The sequence below is a fragment of the Eulemur rufifrons genome, chromosome 9 (assembly GCF_041146395.1).
Source record: "Eulemur rufifrons isolate Redbay chromosome 9, OSU_ERuf_1, whole genome shotgun sequence".
Classification (NCBI taxonomy): Eukaryota; Metazoa; Chordata; class Mammalia; order Primates; family Lemuridae; genus Eulemur; species Eulemur rufifrons.
Genome location: NC_090991.1, coordinates 3,011,492 through 3,033,990, shown reverse-complemented (window position 1 = coordinate 3,033,990; position 22,499 = coordinate 3,011,492). Strand labels below are relative to the sequence as shown.

General features: G+C 50.3%; 1 protein-coding gene across 2 annotated transcripts in view; it reads right to left on the bottom strand.

The window, feature by feature from the left end:
* The window catches only part of LOC138391859 (heparan sulfate glucosamine 3-O-sulfotransferase 3B1), a 41,486-nt gene extending 37,003 nt beyond the window's left edge, over positions 1-4,483 (bottom strand). For both annotated transcript variants that reach the window (XR_011234879.1, XM_069481877.1), the window contains exon 1: positions 2,639-4,483. Coding sequence is in view for 1 of the 2 variants with exons in the window: in XM_069481877.1 (XP_069337978.1) it covers positions 2,639-3,192 (554 nt within the window). In the remaining variant the exon portion in view is untranslated. The remainder of the gene's footprint in view (positions 1-2,638) is intronic.
* Between the last annotated feature and the right edge of the window lie 18,016 nt (positions 4,484-22,499).

Genomic DNA, 22,499 nt, shown 5'->3' with positions numbered 1-22,499 from the left:
GCTCTCTCTGTTAATTATTACTTATACTCTTCTCCAATTGGCCGGCGACTGTGCGGACCGGGCGGAGGTGCGAAGGAACACACCTCTGGAGAGAAGCTGGGCTTGGCCGAGCAGAGGGAACCTGGCGAGGGCGAAGGGTGCGTTCTGGGAGCTGGATTTTAGGTAAGCGCTCGGGCTCAGGCGTCTCCTCCCGGCGGGTCCGTTTCAAGTTTAAAAAACAGCCTTCAAAATAATTGTGAAGTCTATACTTTTGCCCAGACATCCATTAATTATTCTCTATTAATTAAAAATGTCAATTAAGCAGAAAGCATTTAAAACATTTTTTTTTCCTTAAAGAAATCCACTAACTCTGTGGCCGCGCCAGGCGCTGCTGGGCAGTCTAGGAAGGAACTCGGCGTTTGGGGCCAGTCGCGGCATTTGCAGTTTGCTCCTCCGGCCGCCGGGTCGCCGCTGCGGGCCCTGTGCCTCCTGGTCCGGGCAGTCCAGATCCTCAGTTCAGGGAGATGGCTCGGAAGGAGGATGACCCTACCGTCTCCCCCGGCCCGGCGGAGTCCCCGCGGCCCCCAGGTCCACCCGCCCGGCGCGGGTCCCGTCCGAAGCTCCACCGCCGCGCTCCCCTCTGCAGGCGCGGCGAGGGCGTCCAGGGCGACTTCGTTCTTTAGTCGGCGTTTTCGAGTCAGTCGAAGGCAACGTGGCAGGTAGAGGGCAGCCGCCTATGAGACCGTGTGAATCTTCCTGTGGGGATTTCCACAGCTTGCCCCGGGAGCTTCTAAACCGCCTGACATTAAGGGCTCAGATCTTTTCCTGCCAGTTCCTCCCAACACGGCCCCACGTGTGTCTGATCTCAGAAAACCCCAGGCTGCCTCCGGGCTCTGGCGGGTTCCACCTGGAAGGGCGCTAGTTGTAGCCTGCCACCCTGGAATCACCGTCCCAGGAGGAGGAGGAGTGGTGGTGGTAGAAGTAACAATACAATGGATGACAACAGCTAACAATTAGGCCCCCACGTGCCTGCCAGGCACCTGACTGCCAGCGCATTCACTTTTCCCAGCCGGGTCAAGAACCTCATTATTCCCACTGCAGAGATGAGAGCACCGAGGCTCACGCGACTGCCCAGGACGTGAATCCGGGCGTCGGACTCCAGAGCCCCTATTCTTCACCACCAGTGTCCCGGCAATAGGACACGGCCCTCGGACGGTGGGAAGGGTGACTGCCACGGCTGTGTAAACCCGGAGGCTTGGGCAACTGCTGACGATAATAGAAACATTAAGGACAAAGGGGAAAGGGGAGGGCGAGGCTGGGAAGGGAGCGGCTGTAATCCGCGGGGTCAGCCCCCTTTTACTCTCCTTCCCATCCGGGTCCTGAAAGTGGGGTGGGGACAGGGAGAGGGGTTCAGCTTGCTTTTCCCCCTTTGTTTTCCTAAGTCCCGAGCCTCTTTGAAGCTAATTGGGCCCGGAGGGGTGCCGGGGACTCTAGGGAGACTTGCTGGCTGAGGTGGGGGTGGTGGCCAGAGACGAGGGGGGGGCGGCGTGCCTGGGTCCTGGTCCGAGACCGGGTTTCCGGAGGCCGGAGTCTGGACCACCCTGCACACCAGCCCTCACCCGGAGCTCGGTCAACCCAACGGCTCACTCCAAAGCCCAGTAGCTGCAGAAAGCGGTGGGCAGAGGTCGTGATTATAACCCCGGGGCCAATGTCCCTTTGGAACCTGACCCGCAACCCGACAGAGAACAGAATTTACGCAAGCCGCGACCTCGAAGCTTTCATTTCTCCGTCAATGGGCCCTGAATATTCTTTGGCCCCGACGCGTAAAGAGCCCGCGGAGACACGCGTCCTTGCTCTCGCTCTCCCAGCGCCCAGGCCGAGGAGGCGGAACCGGCGGGCAGTGCCCGGGGCGCTGTGGAGCCTTCAAAGCCGCGCGCCGCTCCCACCGCTGCAATGCGCGCCTTTGCCCGACAGGGACCAGCACCGCTCCACGCTCGGCGCACAGCCCGCCCGTCCGCCAGGCGCCGGCTCCGGGCCACCAGCCCAGTTCACCTCCCAAGCCCAGGCGGCTCGCGAGCGAAGCGGGTCTGACCCGCTTCGGGTTCCGGTAACAAGGCGGACTGTAACAGAAAGTTAACAGACTCTGCGGCCTCGGCGGGACGCCGCCGCCCCCACCCCCTCGCCCATCTGGGGAGCAGAAGCGGCTCTAGAAGTTGCTTTGGGGAGAAGACCGCGACCGGGGAGGCGCAAAACACTCCTCCTCCCCAGCGTCCCGGGCTCCGCGAGGAAAAACGCAAAAACGAGCAATAAAATACGATTCGCATGGGACACTGCCACGGTTAGAGGGTAGCTCGTTTCCGCTGAGTGCGGTCTTAGTCTCTGCCCCGCTTTCCTGCGGCGAGGTCGCCTGATTAATTACAGGGCACCATAGACCACGGAGCCGCCAGCGCTCTAGCGCTGCGGGAGAAGTTTCTGTGTGTTGTGGGGAGGACAGAGCCGGCCTCCCCCGGACCGCGCCCGGCGGGATGCGCTGCACCGCTGTCCCACACCGCCCCTCCCTGCCCCGGTGGTCCGAAGCTGTACCCCTTGTCATTTTCACATCTTATGCCATGTGTCCCTTCGCTCACGGTGTGGATCCCGCTGGCACCCCGAAACTCACCGGTACCAGGCGAGGCCCTTGTCGTAGCTGCGGTCGAAGAAGTGGGGCTCCGCGCCCACGGCGCGCACGTCGGGGTGCACGCGCAGGAACTCCAGCAGCGCCCGCGTGCCGCCCTTCTTCACGCCGATGATGATGGCCTGCGGCAGCTGCTTGCTCCCAGACCCACTAAAAAAGCTGGAGATGGGGCTGGGGGAGTCCTGCGCCTCAGGACTCTGTTCCTCCTGACTCTCTGCGCCCTCGGCCATCCCCTTCCCCGCAGCCAGCTGAGTGACGGGCGGCCCCCGGAACGGCAGCCGGGGGAGCGTCCCGTCCGGAGCAGTGGCCAGGGCTGGCGGGGAGTGAGCGGCCCGGGACCCCGAGCCCAGCAGCAGCAGCCCGGGCGCGGCGGCGCACGAGCCGGCGCACGAGTACAGGAACATGTAGAGCCAGACGCAAAGCATGGCGAAGAGCAGCGCGAGCTTCCTCCTCACCGGCGGTGGGGACGGCGGCGGCTGCGGCAGGAGGCTGCCGGGGACATCGAGGCAGGATCGGCCGCCGCTCAGGCGCTGCCCCATGCGCTGCCCGCGGGCGCGGCCAGGGACATGGCTCAGCACATGGCGCAGGTCCCGCCGGAGCAGTGAGCGCGGAAAGGCTTCCCCGGCCCGCTGGACGCCCGGGTGGCTTGCTTTATTGCCCCCGCGTGCCCGCGGCCGCCGCTGCTGCTGCTGCTGCTCTTCCCCAGGTGGCGGCGGCAGCTGTAGCGGCGGTGGCTCTTGACATGTTGCCCGGGAGGAGCTGCAACTGGAACGGAAAGTCGGGGCGGCGGTAACTGCTGGCCAAGGGGGCTGCTCCTGTGGCGCGACGACCCTCTCAGGGCCAGGAGAACTGTGCACTCCCGCGTCCCGGCCACTCTAGATGGTGCGTACGGCCGCACGCCGGGGCTGCCTCCTCGCAGCCCTAAGAATTGAGCCTTGAGAGCAGCCCCGGCACTTCCCCGCAGAGGCTGCGGAGGAGAACTGCGCAGGAAGAGAGCTGGACACCGAGGTGGAGTGGGCGGGCCTGCCCTTCCGGAGTGACAGGCTGCTCTACCTACCAGGAACCCCGAGCGCCATGCAAATGCAGGCGCTTCGCCGAGCGCTCCGTAGCCAACCAGCTCCCGGGACGTGGGGGTGTGGAAAGGGTTCGGGGCGGTGTAGAGCGGTTGGGTGTCGCTATTGGCTGCGGGTCAAGGGGCGGGTTCAGAGGGGCGGAACCAGAGGTGGTGACAGGAGCAGATGGTGGGAAGAATGCTGCAGTGACCCAGCGCTGAGAGAGGTCCTACCCCGCCGAGTGGTGCGCTGCTGCACCCGCGCGCATTTCCGCACTCTCTCCCCAGGAGCCAGATGTAGTTGCCCAGATGTCAGGATGTGAGTCCCCATCCAAATATTTCGCAGGCAGGCTCGTGGTGTGTACGTGTTGCCGAGTAGGGAAGGGTTGGAGGAGGGAGGGCAGGGCCAGAGGTGCGCTCACCCCCGAACCAACCCACCCCAAGCCCGGGACTCACAGAGGAACCCTTCCGGGACAGGCACGGGAAGTCTGAGTGGAAAGCATGTTTGGAAATCGCTGTCAACTTTCCCCCCCCTTGTCTTTCCTTCTTATTCCTTGCTAGGGGTTGATGTCCCTTGGCCCGCCGGTTAACTGGAATCCGTGTAAACCGTTCTCAAGAAAACTCTTCTCCGGCCTCCCAAAAGGCCAGGAAAAGGTTGAGGAGTTGGAAGGAGAGAAGGGAGATATTAACAGGGAGATAAAGTCTGTTAAAATGTTTTCTGTCTGAAACGCGCGCGAGAGAGCGCTTGTGTGTGTGTCACGTGTAGGAAGTTTCATCTGGACGGGAGTTTGTTGGAGACGTTAGGTTTGAGAAAATTATCTTCTCTTTTTCCTGAATAAATATTAAAATCAACATGCGCCTTCTTTTAGGAGACAGTTTGGTTTGCTGACCTGTGACACCCATTATTAGGTATTGTCTTTTGCCACCGGTTTTTTTTTTTTTTTTTTTTTTTTTTTTTTTTTTTATGAAACGTCAGTTTGGAGTTGCACTTATTTAGTAGCCAAGTCCACTCGAAGCCGCTCTCGCCTATTTTCTTGGGCAAAATGACCCGCCTGGGGTGCGGGCGGGTCAGCGCGCCTCGAGAAGAACTGTAACCGCTGGCGGCGGTAGCGCGAGCCAGGGGTGCCGCGCTCTGCCGAGTTCCTGCCCTGGCGATTGGAGTTAGGAAGCTCAGTGTCCTCAGGTTCATCCCGGTCGCGTTCAGAAAGTTTTCGATGCCTGTAACCCGGCTTCTGCGGGGGCCGCGGGCCTCCAATGCCCGCTGCGCACGGCTCCGGGACTCAGCGTTCCTTCCGACTGCGACCCCAGCGTGGCCCCGGGGCTGAGTGTCGCCCACGAGGTGACTCACCGGGAACCACCGCCCGCGCTGCATTTCACTGTCGACGCAGCGGAACCGACCTGAGCCCGGGTCCTTCTACCGCGCTGTCCTGGGCTAGGCGCCAGCAGCCGGCCCCGAGCACTCTCCCTTCCTGAGTAAATGTCCCCGAATGTCCCTGCAGTCCCACCTGGGTCCGATTCCCCTCCGTGGGAAGCCAGCTGAGAAAGCCAGTCTCACTTTAATACTTGCAGTCCGAGAACGTGCCCGAGTGGCGGCGGTGACCAGGGAGGATTCAGACGACCCAGAGGCCACCGCGGGACCCACGCGCCCCGGCTGTGCTGCGGCGATCTCTTTATAACTACCTTGAGCCCCAGACATTTGCCTACAAAACTGTTGAGGGGGAAATAATTCAGACAGAGGATATTCCTCCCCCTTTTATAGTCTCAGGGAGAGAACTTTTTCCAGCCTTTTTGCCTTCTCTTGCTGGGATGTTGTGTTTGTTCCTAGGAAGTGAGTTATTCATCCTTAATTTTTTAAATCAATTTATATATTATCAATTTATTTTAAACTTCTAAAACACGAAAACACATATATTTCTGAGCTCTAGCCCGACTCTACTTTGAATGTGAGGGAGAAATGTGTCTCCGAAGGGTGCGTCTCCAAATTCATGTTGTTTAGGTGGAAATTCATGTTAGGTAGGTGCGTGTTCGACTAATTGTGGCTCCCGTGTGGCTAACTGCAGGCCTGACTGGGTGTGAATCTTACAGTGTTTTAAGGACTTTGACGATCTTAATTAACAAAAAAAAAAAAAATCGCCGCCCTGAGGGTAAGCAAAGTCCAGTAAGAGAGCGATTACAAATCGAGGCCGCTGGGCATATTTAGCATTTCCTTTTTCCGGGGGTGAAGGGAAGGGAAGGAGGGAGGGCGTGGAAGAAGAGATGTGGGCGTCGGAAATTGCCCTGAGTGCGACGCGGAGCTGAGCGCCCCAGAGCTAAGTCGCCGGCCGGTCCCACCCGGCGTTCATTCCATCCCCACTGCTAGGAACAAGCGGGAGTTCCCGGTGCGGGCAACACCGAGGGGCCTCCGCCGCCCAAGGTCGGTCGGTCATCCCCGGCCTGGGCAGCCCCGGGCGGGCTAGGAAACCGCCCTGCGCTAGAGGAAGGCCTGGGCCGCCACCTGGCGCTTTGGCCCTTTCGCCCACCTGGCTGGTCCTCCCATTGCGCTGGGGAGTCCCAGGCCGAGTCCCAAAGTCCCCACGGGCGGCAGTCGCTCTGGGTCGGCCCTCGGCAAGCGCCTTGCCTGTCACCGTCCCATTGCGCAGATGGGGAACCCGAGGCTCAAGCCTGGACAGAGCTGGTGGCCTCCGCCCTTAATGCAGGTTCCCCCACGCTTGGAGCCTGCATCAGCGACCAAAACCTACGGAAAGCTTTACGTCTGATAAACATTAAAAAATTTTGCACTAGGAAAATGGAGAAAGGAGAGAATTCAATACCAGCACACACGTCGGGTTTCTGTTTTATTTCGGTATGTTTGTTTATTTGAATTACCTGATGCGGTGCCCAACCAGCACTCTAATCTGGGAGGCAGCCCGTCTCCTATAGAAGGTCAGGGTCGCCTCAGGGTCCTGTCCTTCCCCAGCTCCCAAAGGTTCTGCTAATAACCCATCGTATGACCGCAGCCAGGCCAGCCTCTGGCCCTAAAATTTCACATCTGTAAAGTGGGGGACTTGAGCCAAAAGACGCTGCAGTATTTTCCGCCTGAGGTTCCCCCCATCCTAGGCTGGGATGGGAGGCCCCGCAGCTGCTCAAGCCTTATGGCCCCTCCGTCTACGCCCCCGGCCTTCCCGGGCCAGGCGTCCCCACGGCCCCTGCTGGATCCGGAAACCGGCATTTCCTGGGGCTGCCGGGCCGGTGGCCCAGAGCCCCAGTTCCTGCCACCGGTACCCGGGCCCACCTCCCGCGCCCCCAGCCAGCGAGGCGACCCTCGGGGATTAGCAACTGCGAGCTCGCTGCGCCCTGCTCCTGCGGCCGGCGGGGAGCGCGGTCCACGCGGCAGCCGCTCCGGTGCCCGCCCGCCAGGGAGCGCTCCGGCCCGGGCCGCGCGGCTGCCGAGTGGCCCGGAGCGCGCCGGGGAGGGGACTTGCCCTCCACTCTGACTCCCGTGGTGCCTCCCGGCGCTCCGAGGAGCCTCTGCGGCCGCCCGAGCCTCCTGATGTCCCGGACGCCGCGACAGCGCCTTCCCCTCGAGGGCCAGGGACGCTGCTCCGCTCGGGGAGCCACTGGCCAGAGGTGGCGTCTGCCCAGCCCCTGGGATGCCGCTGGCCAAGCAGAAGGCGGGGATGAGAAATCCTTTGTGAAGAGTGGCCAGAGGGCTGCACCGACAGGAAAGAAAGGCATCCCAGAGCCTGCGCCTTGGGAAACGTGCACCCCGCCCCCCAGCCCGAGTTGGACCCTCCACCCCTATTTTGGGCATTGTCACAGTCAGCGCTGCCGTGTACAAGAACCCTCTGCAGACCACAGGAGAGAGCTGACTGCTCTTGTATTAATGATAAAAGAAGTATGGTGCTCAGATTGGTTTGGTGGCTTGTGTCGTTAGAAGTTAGGTTGCGCGCTGATTCCAAATCCTTCCTCCACGTTGCATCCGGCTCTGGGCTGGGAGGCTCCCTGACCTCCTGGAGAAGGGAGCAGGGAATGGGGCGGTGGGGAGACTGAGGGAGAGGTATCTGTGCCCCGAGTTCTCTCCTGGCAGGGTCGTGGAGGGCTGGCTGCTTCCCTACCCTGGAAGTCCCAGCTCCTGTCAGGAAGTCCTCTCCACACCGCCGGGCCAGGACTGTCCCCCTCGCCCCTTCAGGCCTAGTGTGGTCAAGATTGCTCCCCTGACCAGAGCCAAGGCGCTGTGCTGTTCCTGCGTGTCCTCTCCTCCTCCAGCACCTTTGCAAGTAGACCTTTCATTATACTGTCCTCCAGCTGCCCAGTGGAAGGGTGTGGTGCCTTCCCTGCCAGGTCCCTGACACATGACACAGCAGCGCTGCATTGATCTCCTAATCTGGTCAAATTGCAAAACCCCTCTGAGCCTCAGTACCACTGTGGGTCAGTGGTCCTCCATTTGTCCTCTCCCGAAAACGCTGCCAGCCCCTGTCTCCCTCCGGTATACCTTCCCAGCACTGGAAGTCCTCCAGGCCATCTCCGCCTTTAACTTTCCTGGCCTGAGCCACTGAGTTGATGGAGGAAGGCATGTGGCAGAGATGACTGGTCCCAATTTAATTTTCCCACCGCAGACCTCCTATGGACACATAAGGGTGGCCTACAACCCTCCTGAGTGTCTCCAGAAAGCCCATTTTCCAAATCTCTGAAACGAGTGTTTCTTAACCTTCTCTCCTACAAGAGACAGCATTTCTCAAAGCTTCTTTGAGAACACAGTCACTGACTGGGGATTGTCTACACCTTGTACCACCAAACCCACACACCATTGGCACCTCCTCAAACCCCCCTTCTTCCCTTTTGTCACAGTGGTGGAAGCTGCAGGCCAGCCCCGACAGAGAGTGACCCGGTTAGGGTTCTGCATCTCAGCCTTGCTTGCCTCTGGGCATCTCCCCATCTCCTTGTCTCTGAGTCATCATTCTCCCTGTGGTGGACACTGATGTGTCACCGGACCCCGTTAGTGAAGACTTTCTGTGGCAGCTACCGGCGTGCTATCAGTGCACAGCCTCCAGCTGTCCTCCACTCCACCACTGCAGAGAGCAAGTAGACCGAAGGGCCTGCCCCTTCCCAGGGTGGCGCCCAGCCAATGACTGATGTAGGGGATAAGGGCCTGGTCCTCCCAGCTCAACTCCGGATGTCTCTGAAGGGCCGTCTGAGAGCCAGAGCTTTCTGTGGGGTTAGCAAAGGATGTTGGGCCTGTATCCCAGCTGGACTTCTCCCTCTGCCCACACCTGCTTCCTCCTCTTCCCTCCTACAGGTGTGTGTCCTGTACGTGTTGGTTAATGTGCATCTGGCACATGTCCCCTGTACCCAACCTGTGTCCCTCCCTCTCTACGGTATGTTCCCATTGTCACCCAAACACAATCCTATTTTTCACTTATTATTTCCTCTTTATTAAGCTAGTTTTTTCTTTAATGATAAAAAAATTACAAAAGTCATGAAAAAAAGTCAAATTTGTAAGAAATATGGAGTCTGACTCTCTCTGATCCCAAACCCCAAGTCTCTCTCTCCAGAGGCAACCACTGTGCTAAATCTTATATGCAAACACAAGCGAAAAAGTACACATTACCTCTTCCCTTTTTTTTCCAAACGGGAGAATTAAATAGCAATGTTCTGCCATGATATGTGTGATCCTTCCCTACCAGTGTGTGTTTTTTAAAAATGCTGACTATAGATAACTTCAATTTAAAAATGAAAAAAAAAAAAGATTATAAATGTTTCTTTATTCCTGGGAGTATAGTTTCCTAAAAGGTACCTCTAACGTTCAGAAAATAAAATCCATGTATCTGGAGTCATTTCTTAAAATGATATATTTTACTTATAGATAGTCTTTATTCACTCTTTGCTTTGAATAGTGGGTAAATTAGCACACATACTTGCTTTCACCAAAAATTAACTTTAAAAAAATTAACTAGTGTATACTTTATCAAGATCGATATTATTTATGCTCAACTATAATTAACTACAATTCTATGAGTCCTCCACTCTTTTTATGTGATCCAAGGGAGCCAGGAAATCTGAGAGCTTCATTTTTGGTTATTGTTGTTCATTATTGTTGTTTAGAGAAGCAACATTCATGGATGCTGTACTTTTTGAAGTCTTGCCTGCTTGAGAATGTCTGTCTGTTGTCTTTTTATACTTGGTGAAAAAAATTGGATACAAAATTCTTGGGTTATACTATACTATTTTCTTTTCCACTTATAGTTTCATGAAACCAGTTCTGCTCTCTGCTGGCATAGAATGTTGCTCATTCATTTTTTGTGTCCATTCAGTTATTTAACACCTCTATTAAGTACTTGATTTTAACCACCGTATATGTTATATACGTACGTCTAATTGTTTTGACTACTGGTTTGCATGTCTCAATTGTCTATTTTTTCTCAGTGAACTCATGCTTCTGGAGGCTGTCAGCTACTTAGCTGGTAATATGTAGCTGAGAAGGACAGACTCCCAGCTCCTAGCATGTACTCCGCCATGTTTTTTAGTGGGTGGTTGTGGTAGGGACTGTGGCTTTATAAATGGAGTTCAACTATTACCTATATAGCCTCCTGCCTACCAATTCAAACGACCCCACCTCAGGAAAACTGCAAGTACCTGAGCTCAGGGTACTATTATCTCTAAGTGTTGTGTGCCTACATGGCAACCTATTTGTCAGAGGAGGTGGTGGGGAATAGGTATCATGGAAGGAGTTCTGTCCTGGCCTATTTCCTATTGTAGCAACTGGCCCTCTTCTACTTTAGGGTACCATTTCTCTCCCACCCTGAAACACAAAAACATTCTACCTTCCAAAAGCTTTTTATGTTTTCCCCACCATGAAGTCTGGGATCTCTTGCCTCTGTGGCATCTTTAGGGTTGAATTTAAGGGTAGAAGTTTGCAAAACATGCTTGTGCAAAACTTTGACTCAGATTTTTATTATTTTCTATTTTGTTTGTTTTGTTCTTATTTTTTTTTCCCAGAATACTGTCATGTTCCACATGACAACATTTTAGTCAACAAAAGGACCATGCATACGACAGTGGTTCCATAAAATTTTACTATATCTTTTCTATGTTTAGATACATACACACTTACTGTTATGCTACAATTGCCTACAGTACTCAGCACAGTAAGATGCTGTGCAGGTTTGTAGCCCAGGAGCAATAGGCTGCACCATATAGCCTAGGTGTGCGGCAGACTGTACCATGTAGGTTTAAGTTCACTCCATGATGTTCACAGGATGAAATTGCCCATAATGCATTTCTCAGAACATATCCCTGTCATTAAGTGACATGACTGTACTAATTATAAACACATGATATCTCCTTTGTCTTCCATACCTATACTGTTCTCTATAATAATTTTAAATCTTAGATGCTTTCCAGTTTTTAGTGTGTGTATCATTTCCTTTAGCCTGTCTAGTTGATCCCTGAAAAAATTCAATTGTTTTCATTCTTTTCCTATTTCTTCATTTTGTTCTCTTTCACCCTTTCCTGCCCTCTGTCAGCAGCTTGCTTTTTCTTGTCTTCTGTTGTTTTATGGAATTTTATTTGAAACATTGAGACTATTCTTTGATCCCATTTGTTTTTCAGAAGGATCATGTTTTTATAATTCTTTGAGAGTTTAGGAAATTATTATTCTTACTTCTCACTTTTTTGTAATTAATAAGCTTTATCTTTTAGAGTAGTTTATAGAAAAATTGGAAAATACAGAGAGTTTTGATATATGTCCCCCAACACAAACACACATACACACACACAGTTTCCCCTATTATTAATTTTTGCATCAGTGTGGTACATTTGTTACAATTGATGAGCCAATACTGATAGATTTTTATTAACCGAAGTCCACAGTTTACATTAGGGTTCACTCTTGGTGTTGTACATTCTTTGGGTTTGGACAAATGCATGACATGTACCCACCATTGTAGTATCATACAGAGTAGTTTCACTGCCCTAAAAATTCTCTGCGCCCCGACTATTCATCCTTTTCTCCCCATTAACCCCTGGCAACCACTGATCTTTTTAAATGTCTCCATATTCTTAGATTTTCCAGAATGAGATTGACATGGTCGGGATGTGTGCCCCCGAATTCATGTGTTGAAACTTAGTAGCCAATGTGATGGTATTAAGAGGTGTGGCCTTTAGGCAGTGATTGAGCCCTCCTCAATCACGAGGGGGTGGAGCCCTCGTGAATGGGCGAATGGGGTCAGATGCCCTCATAGGAGGGCTCCACAGCGGGAGTTTGCACTTTTTCACCGCTTCTGTCCCCTCCGACCTTGTGAGGACACAGCACCCTTCCCCCCAGGCGGATACAGCGACCACACGCCATCACAGAAGCCGAGAGCAGCCCTCGCCAGACACCAACCCTGCCAGCGCCGTGGTGCTGGACTCCCAGCCTCCGGAACTGTGAATAACACATTTCTGTTCTTTATAAACTACCCAGTCTCGGGTATTTTGTTATAGCGGCACAAATGGACTAAGGCAGTCATATAGCTGGAGTCACACGGTATGTGGCCTTTTCAGATGGGCTTATTTCACTTAGCAATGTGCATTCATGGCTCCTCCAAGTCTTCTTTTCATGGCCTGACAGCTAATGTCTTTTTTATTGTTGAACAATATTGTATTGTACGGATATACCACAGTTTGTTTATCCATTTGCCTATTGAAGGACATCTTGGTTGCTTCCAAGTTTAAATAATCATGAATAAAGTTGCTATAAGCATCCATGCGCAGCTTTTTGTGTAGGTGTAAGTTCTCAACTCATTTGGGTGAAGACCAAGGAGAGCAATTTCTGGGTCCTACAGTAAGAGTGTGTTCGGATCTGTAAACAGCTGCCAAGCTGTCCAGGAGCAGCCCGCCGCCGTGCACCCCCTCAGCAGCGAAGGCGACTTCCCGCTGCGCCACATCCTTGCCAGCACCGTGTATCGTCTACTCCTCACTTTTTAATAAGATTTAAAAAATAATGCCTGTGTGAAGTAGGCTTTTTTCTTTCACTCTGTTTTAAACAATATATATTTTTAAACCAGGAGATACTTAGAAATATTTAGAAAATATTTTTAAAAACACAGAAAATAATATAACAAACATCTGTCACTCCACTATCCAAACATTTTATTATAATTTATTTTTTAAAAACTAAAATATCACAGAGAAATCCCTTTTTATATTTCAAATAATGGAAGCGTTGGACTTATTTCTACCATTTGATCTGAGATGCTACTACCATCCTTTCTCTTTGCTTCTGTTTTTTCTTCATTTCCTATCTTCTGTTGGGCAGTTTTCTGTATTTCCTCCCCTTATTCCATTACCGGGAATGGGAGTTATACATTATATCTACATTCTTTTGGTGGTTGTGAGAGATTGTTACACGAATGGACCTCATTAGTCCACACCGCTTGGCATTTACACCCGTATACAATCGTCTCCCAAATTGAGTCTAGGTTTGACCACGTGTTCTGATTGAGCCAATGAGACATAGCAAACATGATTCAAGCAGAGATTTCAGAAGCGCCTGCACATTAGGGCACTGTGGAATGTTGCCACCACCTTCTTAATGATGAAAAATCACCTGGAGACAGAAGCCCCACCATCCCAGCTACCCCAGGGACTCAGCTGAGCTCAGCTCCTAGCTGACCCTCCAGGCAAATGTCACCACCTAAGTGGGACTAGTAAAAGAACTACCCAGCTAACCAACAGGATCATGACCAATAATAAATTGTCATTTTAAGTCACTAAGTTTTGAGGTAATTTTTTAAGCAGCAATAACGGAAACAGTGGCTATTCTTAAATTTGTTATAGACATATGCAAGAAAGTTGTAATGTTTTCACAAAGTTGGTTGTCTGTAGATGTCTTCCACAATCTTTTGGTTTATGTGCCACTCTGATTCTTTTTTTTTTTTTTTCCTTTTATGTAACTACATCACCTAGACTTGTTAGTATTTCTCTTTTTTATTGGAGTTATGGACTTTTCTCAAGGTAGGTAAAGCTCTCAACAATCCTTCTAGGAACTTAGTAAAACTCTTCAATCCAGGGAATCAAATCTTCCTTTTAAGGTAATTTTCTTTTATGGGTTGAATTATTGCCTGTTCTTGCATTTATTTTACTTCCATTGACATTCCTATTTATTGCTTCTTGTATCTCCTCACTCTGAGTTCAAGTGTCCTATCATTTTCTCCCTATTTTCTTTTCCTTTGAACTTTTGCTTTGTTCTTTGAGATATTTCTCTCCCTTGATCTTCCAAGCAGCTTGTTTGGAACTCACCAGCATCCATCTTCTCCTTCACTCGCTGAATGTTTCATTCCAGATCACGGGTTTTAAAAATCCAGTGTTGGCTGGGCGCGGTGGCTCATGCCTGTAATCCTAGCACTCTGGGAGGCCAAGGCAGGAGGATCACTTGAAGCCAGGGGTTCAAGACCAGCCTGAGAAAGAGCGAGACCCCGTCTCTACTAAAAGTAGAAAGAAATTAGCTGGACAACTAAAACTATGTAGAAAAAATTAGCTGGGCATGGTGGCGCATGCCTGTAGTCCCAGCTACTCGGGAGGCTGAGGCAGGAGGATCACTTGACCCCAGGAGTTTGAGGTTGCTGTGAGCTAGGCTGATGCCATGGCACTCACTCTAGCCTGGGCAACAGAGTGAGACTCTGTCTCAGAAAAAAGAAAAAAAAAATCCACAGTGTCTTGTTTGTGCTATACTCAACTGTCCTAAACTGCTCCTGCTTTTGTTGAAGTCTGTCTGTCTTCCCCAAGGGTTTTATTTTATTAAGTGTCTTTTGTGAAGGCTCCACTTGTCCCTCCTCTCTGCAGCTGCCGGGTCCCCTGGTGTGTCACTCTCTTCCTGTCTATTCGGTGGTGCTAGTTGCTGCTGCTGTAGGACCATAAATGGTGCAGTCCTGCATGGTAACAGGGACCAGCCTATGTCCCTGTGAACTCAGAGTGAAGCCAGGTTGTCAACGCTCTGCAGAAGCACAAAAGGAAGACTCTGTCCTTGAATTCCCATCAGCATGGACAGAGATGACACGGGCCACCTGCTTACACTCTGTGGGGCCAAGAACACAGAAACCCTCATGTGAATAGGTGGTACTTCCTTTCCCAACAGTCTCTAAGTCTCTACCAGCAGAATTCAGACACTTGCCTTTGGCTACTTCTTGTCTCTTGGGAGGAGATTGGAGTTGAGGTTGGGAGAGGAGAGGGGGCTGCACACATCTGGGAAGATGCATCTCCCCAGAGCGCCCGGATTCCCCAGGAAGCCAGTGGTCCCTTTTCTGTCCTTATCTTACAGGGACTCTCAGCAGCATTAGATTGAGGTGACCATCTGTCTTCCGTGACACTCACTTCTTTTAGCTTCTGAGACATCATGCTATTCTGTTATTTTTTTGTTTTTTTCTCTTACCTTGCTGTTCACTATTTCCCATTTCCTTTGTTTCTTCCTCCTCTTTTCCCAAATCTCTAAAAATGTTAGTGTTGTTCAGAGCTCAACCCGTCCTTCTTGTCTTCTCTTTCCGTACTCTCCCCCTAGCTCAGTGATTCTCAACCAGGGGCAATTTTTTCTTCACCCCCTCCTCAGAGGACATTTGGCACTGCCTGGAGACATTTTTGGTTGTCACAACTGGGGGAGGCGCTACTGAGGGCCAGTGGGTAGAGGCCAGGGACGCTGCCAAACATCCTACAGTGCACGAGACAGCCTCCTCCACAGAGAATGAGCTGGCCACAGGGTCTGTAGTGATGAGGCTGAGAAGCCCTGTCCTAGATGATCTTGCCTGGTCCAATGGCTTAAAATATTTTCCATATTCTGATGACTCCTCAACGACCCCTCAACATGCATCTCCAGCCCAGACCCTTTTTCTGAGTCCTAGATTCATAACATCCAACTCAACTACTGACAGTTCCACTTGGATACCTCACAAAACATCACATTTTATTAATACATATTCAGGATAGGAATCTTGATTTCATGATTTGGCTCCCCTCATCCATATCTCACCTAATTTCTCAAGCTAGAAACCTGGGATGATCCCTTGATTTCTTCCTTCCCTTCCCTTTGCACAGCCAGGCTACCGCAAGGCTTGTGGGCTACACCACAGCACACAGCTGGAGTCTGCGCTCCGCTCCTCACCACCACTGTGCTGCTCTCACCCGGGCCTCCCTCTTTGCTTCCCCAGTCTTGTGAAACAGTCCTCTGACTCATCTCCCGGAATCAGTACATTCCTAGTTTTCAGTTTAAATGTCACTTCCTCAGGGTCCTTTCCTGATCATTTTATCCAAGGTAGGTCTTCTCTAGCTGAACTCCACTTTTTCCTTCCTAGTACTTTTGGCAATTTATTAACAATGTTATTTGTTTGTTCACCCCTCGTGTCATTTTTCTCCTCTGCTAGGACCATATCTGCTTTGCTCATCAGTGAGCTCTTAGCACAGTGCGCTGAAAAGCACAGGGTCCCATGTATATTTGTTGAATGAATGAATTTAGTTTGAGAGGATTGAATTAAAATGTATATATACAGAAATGTACATTTCTGATGCATTGGAAGAGTTTAGCAATAATTAAAGTACACTTCCTCGAGAATGTGGCTATTTCCTCAAAGGCACTATGGGTTGCTTGCAAAAAATTCCAGCCAATTGCCATTGCTTTTGAAAGGAAAAAGATACACTTTATAAAATCCTGGGAGCAATGCTTATCAAAGTGTGTCCCCTGGACCAGCAGCGTTAGCATCACCTGGGGAACCTGTTTGAAAACCAGAAATGCTGGGGGCCGGGCCCAGCACTCTGTGCTACAGCAAGACGGATGTGCGCTCAAGTTTGAGAACCTCTGCCTTAGTGTTTCCTTCCTTCCTTCCTTCCTTCCTTCCTTCCTTCCTTCCTTTCTTTTCTTTCTTGTTTTAATTTTTAATTGTGATAAAATACACATAACATTCAATTTGCCATCTTACCCACCTTTGCATTACGGTTCATGGTGTTACGTATGTTCACGTTGCTCACAGTCTCAGTCTCCAGAACTCTTTTCACCTTGCAAAACGGAAACTCTACACTCCTTAAGCAACAGCTCCCTAATTCCTCCTCCCCTAACTCCTGGCAACCACCATTCTACTTTCCGCCTCTAGGAACTTGACTACCCTCAGCATCTCATAGAAGCGGAGTATATAAGACAGTATTTGTCTTTTTATTTCACTTAGCCATGGAACCTTAGTCCTGAAGGTTCATCCACAGTGTAGCATAGGTCAGAATTTTCTTCCTTTTTAAGGCTGAATAGTATTCAATTGCATGCACCTACACCATTTTCTTATCTATTCACCCACTGATGGACACTTTCCATAGTTTAGCCATTATGAATGGTGCTGCTATGAACACGAGTGAGCAAATATCTCTTTGAGAACCTGCTTTATATTCTTTTGTGCATATACCCCAGAGGCAGAATTACTGGATCACATGGTAATTCTATGTTTAATGTTTTGAGAAACTGATGTGCCGTTTTCCACAGCGGCTGCACCATTTTACAATTCCACCCACAGGCACAAGGGTTCCACTCCCTTCACAGTCTCACCAACACTTGGTATTTTTTGTATTTTTTTTAAATAGTGACCATCCTAATGAGTGTGAGGTAGTCTATCACTGTGGTTTTGATTTGCATTTTCCTAATAATTAAGGTGGCTTAGAGTATTTTTAGTTATACTTGGGCCCAATTTATAGGATAGCAGACTCATCTGCAATGCCACCGATGAGAATTTTTTAGTCACTTTGAAATTTAGTTTTAAAAATTGGACAAAAATTCAAATTTCCTCTCAATGCCCTTAAAATCTTGACCTGTCTGTATTTTTCAACCCTCAAAATGGGACCATTGCTTCACTTCCACCGTCAGAGATGTGAAAGCTGACAGATACCTCTGTGGACAGGTCTGTACAAAATACCTACCCTTGGAGACTGATTCCTCCTTCATGAAGAGACAGCATGGTTAGAAAATGGTAGAAACCACACCCAAACTTCAAACGTCCTACAGTAAATTGCTCAGGGAATTGAAAGAGCTTTTGAAGTGGCACGTGGCAGTTTGAGAGCCTTTGAACTAGATTCTGCTCACTTATTGGGTAAAAAGGAATCTTGTCATTTTAATCGAAGAGAAACCCCTCAGAGGTATCTAGGGGCATCAGCGATTCTCATAACCTGTCTCCCGCAGGTCTGCACGCATTTCAGTCGGGTTCTTCTTAAAGTGGCAAGAAGCAATTGGCCACCCTACTAATTATTTTGTTGACCAACAACCACAGACTTGCTGAAGTCATGCAGGGATTTTGCTCAAACCAAACCCACTGAAGTATAACTCAGGGTCCCTTCGAAATCTCTTTTTTTTTTTTTTTTATTTCAGGATATTATGGGGGTACGAACATTTTAGTTACATGTTATGACTTCGGGGACTTGGAGATAAGGCCATAAACCTTCAAAATCCTGAGACGTGTTCACCCTGGAATTTTTCCTGCAGCCATGTGTTCACTACCCTGTTTGTGTGAATAGTCAAACGTTCACTCTCCCTTCCGGCATCTCGCATCCGAAGAGGGCTGCTGATTCCAGAGAGTTCCATACCGTACATCACTGTCCCTTTATCCCCACTGTTAATGTCACTCAGCACTCACCTCACTGTCGTGCATTCTCCTCTTTCCTGCCTAACCACTCTTTTGCATTTCCCACCCTCTCTCCCTCTGGAAATCACCTTTGTAACCTATTTCTCATTTTCAATTCCCAGCAGTCTCCAAACAGGCTGAAGTAATAGATAAGTGAGTTTCCTGTCGTCATAAATGCTGCACTCGTCTCCTTCACTAGGCTAAGTGCATTATGGAAAAATTGTCCACACAAGGAGTATGATTTTCCCATTGATTTCCGCTAGCACTTGATGAATGCCTGAACTTCGAGCTTTTGGGAAACCCGTTGGAAACAGGGATGCCTGGTACTCATTGCGAGGTGAATGTGCAAGTGTGAAACAATGATGGTGACTTTCATAAGCCATCCATGAAAATCAGCAACATTACTGAATGGTAGGCTTTGTCTTCATAGGGCTCTGCCCTGCTTTTAAACTGCCCGAGGTCAGGATCAGACTTTTAACCCCTGTTTCTACCTGGTAGACATAAAAGCACAAAAGTGATTCTCCCAAAACACAAGGTTGACTTATAAAACCCAGAACTGCCTCTTACCTGGTTTCCTTAGGACTTTGTCTCAAGGAGAGTAACGGTGAAAGTGCTTTCCTGGAAATGACTTTTCCAGGCCTCATCATCAATCCAGCTGGTACGAAGCACCCAGGCTCTGTCCTGCCCGTGCAGACTCACCCTCCTCACCAGCTCTGATTTCTGGCTGTCCCTTTCCCACTCTGAGGCCTTCGGTGCTTCTTGGTTGTGTACACCTGTGTTTCTCAACCTTGATTTCACCTGGAGTGAGACGATCCGGTTCTGTTCCTTGCCATCCCAGAGCTCTTTGGAAAGTTACTTATCTCTCTGTGGCTCAGTTTCCGTCTGTAAGACGGGGTCGATAGTGCTTGCAAAGGGCTCAGAGCAGTGCCAGGCCCGAGCAGGCATGTGGGGGACACTGGCTCTTCTTATCATCCCTTATCATCCCATTGCACACCGCTCACCTGCCCTGACGCAGTGCTTTGGCTGTCACTGTGACGTCCGGCGATTCTCAGTTAAAGAAGTGGGGAGAGAGTGCGCGAGAATCTCGGGGGCTGAAAACCCCCCCCAGGTTTCACCTCCCTGGGGAGCACTCTCCCACCCACACCCCTGCCTAACGCCATCACGGAACCACTTGCCTGCAGGGTACACTCTGGGCTCCTGCTGCTCTCTAGACCCGGTGTACAACTTGGTCTGCAGACGCAGATGCAGACAGGCAGGTGAGAAAGAACAGCCAGGCTCAGGTGAACGGAAAAGCAGCACCGAAACCTCCCGACTAGTATCGCCGGTGTTGTCAGAGCTTCTGATTTTTTAAGCAAAGCCTGAAAACTGGATTTTTATATGAAATCGCCTGAATTTTAAATATGAACTGGTTTTAAATGTTACGAACTTGAAATAAAATTTGAAGAGCCATGGACGCTATTCATGTTTGAGCCAAACACAAGCCGGAACTGTAAGGAGTTCTCCAAAACTGTAGAACTCCAACTTCCAACCCCTGGCCTACACAGACCCCAGTTCCTTCCTTCCAGACAGTTCCTGAACACGGAGAGAAAAATGACAACATTAGAGCCGAAAGGACTTCTGTGTGCCCAGAGTCAAAACACTCCTTTTTATCGAAGAGAACACTGATTTTCAACAAAGTGAAGCGACTTGCTGACGGTCACCTAGACTGTAGCACTGTCTCCCTTCCACCTCGCAGAAGCCTCTTGATCTAGAAGTCTCCCCTTACGGAGATGCGCAGACCACCACTCACACAATCCTCCCTCTCTGCATTCTTAACTCTCTCTATATCCTTCTATCTGTACCTACATCCCAGCTTACCATCCAGGGACCAACTCTTTGACGTCTCTGTAAACCCTCCTTCAATCCTGCCCCTGCCCGGCACAATCCTAGACCTACAGTAAGTGGCCAAGACATTGTCGTTGCTCAGAGTCATGAAAGCAGTTAAGCACCTTGGATTACTGCATTAGAGTAATAGCTTACTTAATGCCCATTTACATACTTACGTGGATAATGTCAGCTGCTGGTCTGCTTCAGGCCCCTGAGGTTCTAGAGTAAATGAGTTTCTGGATCCTCCACTAGCTCAAAGTCTTCCTTTATTCATTCACTCCTTTGGCTTTTATTGAGCTAATCCCTGGGCTGGGAGCTGTGCTAGCAACAGAGACACAGTTGGACACGAAAGAGACTAAATGCATGCTTTCAAACAGCTCACGATGTACAGAACAATCTTGACAGCATTAAGTGTAGGTGTTACAAAGGTACATATATGTTATTATAAAAGGGGAAAAGATATAGTAATTAATACATGAACACAAAAAGTGAATGCAGGTGGAGTTGAGGCAGCTGCATACAAGGAATCTCCCCTCCTCCATCTGTCCACCAATCCCTTTTAGGTGGCTCAGAAACAAATAGATATTTCCTGAGATAACTGAGGAAGCCTGAATAATTCCTGCACAGCGAGCTGACATCATAGGAGCATAGGACTTCTAGAGGCCTGGGGGATAGATTTGCCCCATCCAGAAAGCATTTACCAACCTTTCAAAGCATCATTTCATGACCTTCCAACTATCTTTGATTTCCAAGTACAAACACAGATATTGTCTTAGTCATGATTCAGGCAAGTAGATCCTATTGAATGATTCCAGAGAAAGTTTGTTTTAGTGAACCCAGGCTCAGGGACGCCAGTCCAGATACCCATTAGGGCCTAGGTAATGTTTGGCAGTTCGGCTCCTGATTCTCCTCTTCTGCTCAGCCTCCAAAAGGGAGGCTCAAGGTCTACTTCTTCTTTTCTTTTCACACACTCTCCCTAGGTGATCTCATCAATTTCTGTGGACTCAAATACCACCTGTGTTTTGATGGCTTCCAAATTTGTATCTCCATCTGGGTGTTCTTTTTTGCGGGGTGGGGGTGGGGTGCAAAGTCTCACTCTGTTCCCTGGGCTAGAGTGCCATGATATTAGCCTAGTTCACAGAAACCTCAAATTCCTGGGCTCAAGTGATCCTTCTGCCTCAGCCTCCCGAGTAGCTGGGACTACAGGCATGTGCCACCATGCCTCGTTAATTTCTTTCTATTTTTAGTAGAGATGGGGTCTCGCTCTTGCTCAGGCTGGTCTTGAACTCCTGACCTTGAGCGATCCTCCCTCTTCGGCCTCCCAGAGTGCTAGGATCACAGGCGTGAGCCACCGCGCCCAGCCATGGGTCTTCTACTCTTTGAACCACTGCCTTACACGTTCTCCTCCCTACCCAACATTTCCACTAGGAGGTTTTTATAAGTATCTCAAGATAAATCAGGAGAACTCTTTCTCCCTCAAAGTTTTCCCACCACAGTAAATGGCACCATCATCTATTCATCATTCATAGAGAACCAGGTGTTACCTTGAAGTTCCTCCTTGCCCGTTCCCTCATCTTTCTAATCTCCTGCGTCAGGAAGTCTTGTCACGTCCTCCAGCACAACGTGGACTCACTTCCCTCTTCACTGACTCTCCACTGGCACTGCCTCCGTCCAGACCGCCATTCCGTCTCTCTGGAACTACAGACATCCTGGCTGGCCTTCCTGCTTCCATAGTACCACCCTCCAGTGAGTTCTCCACTGAGCAACAAATAACGTTGCAAGATCAATTAGATCGTGTCACTTCCCTGCTTAACACGGGGCCTCCCACTGAACATCCGTCCAGTGGCCTTCAACCACTGTGCAGACCCCCCACCTCGTTACTCACAGCCCTGAAGTTTCCATGGTTGCCTTTTGGTCCTACAAGCATGCCTCTACATCATGCCTTTGCCAACACTGCCCATTGCCTGGCTTCCTTTGTCCCCGTGTTTCACATGGTTTGCTGCTTTCCAGTCTTCAGGTTTCATTTACGTCTCCCCAGTCCAGGGTGGCTTTCCCTGGAATCCCAGAGAAGTAACACCTTCAGCCCCCAGCAATGCAGTCACTCCCCATATGACATTAGTCTTCCCCCCACCTCATGGCACATATTAGAACTTGCAATTACTTGTTTTTGGTCTCTTCCACTAGAGGACAAGCTGCATGAGGACAGGAACTGTGTACGTCTTGTTCACTGTCCCGTGTGCTCAGAGTCACATAGGAGGTACTCAGGAAATGCCACTTTTCGTCACACAAAGGAATGGCAAAACTAGAGGGGAGGGCAGAGCAAAATGGCAGA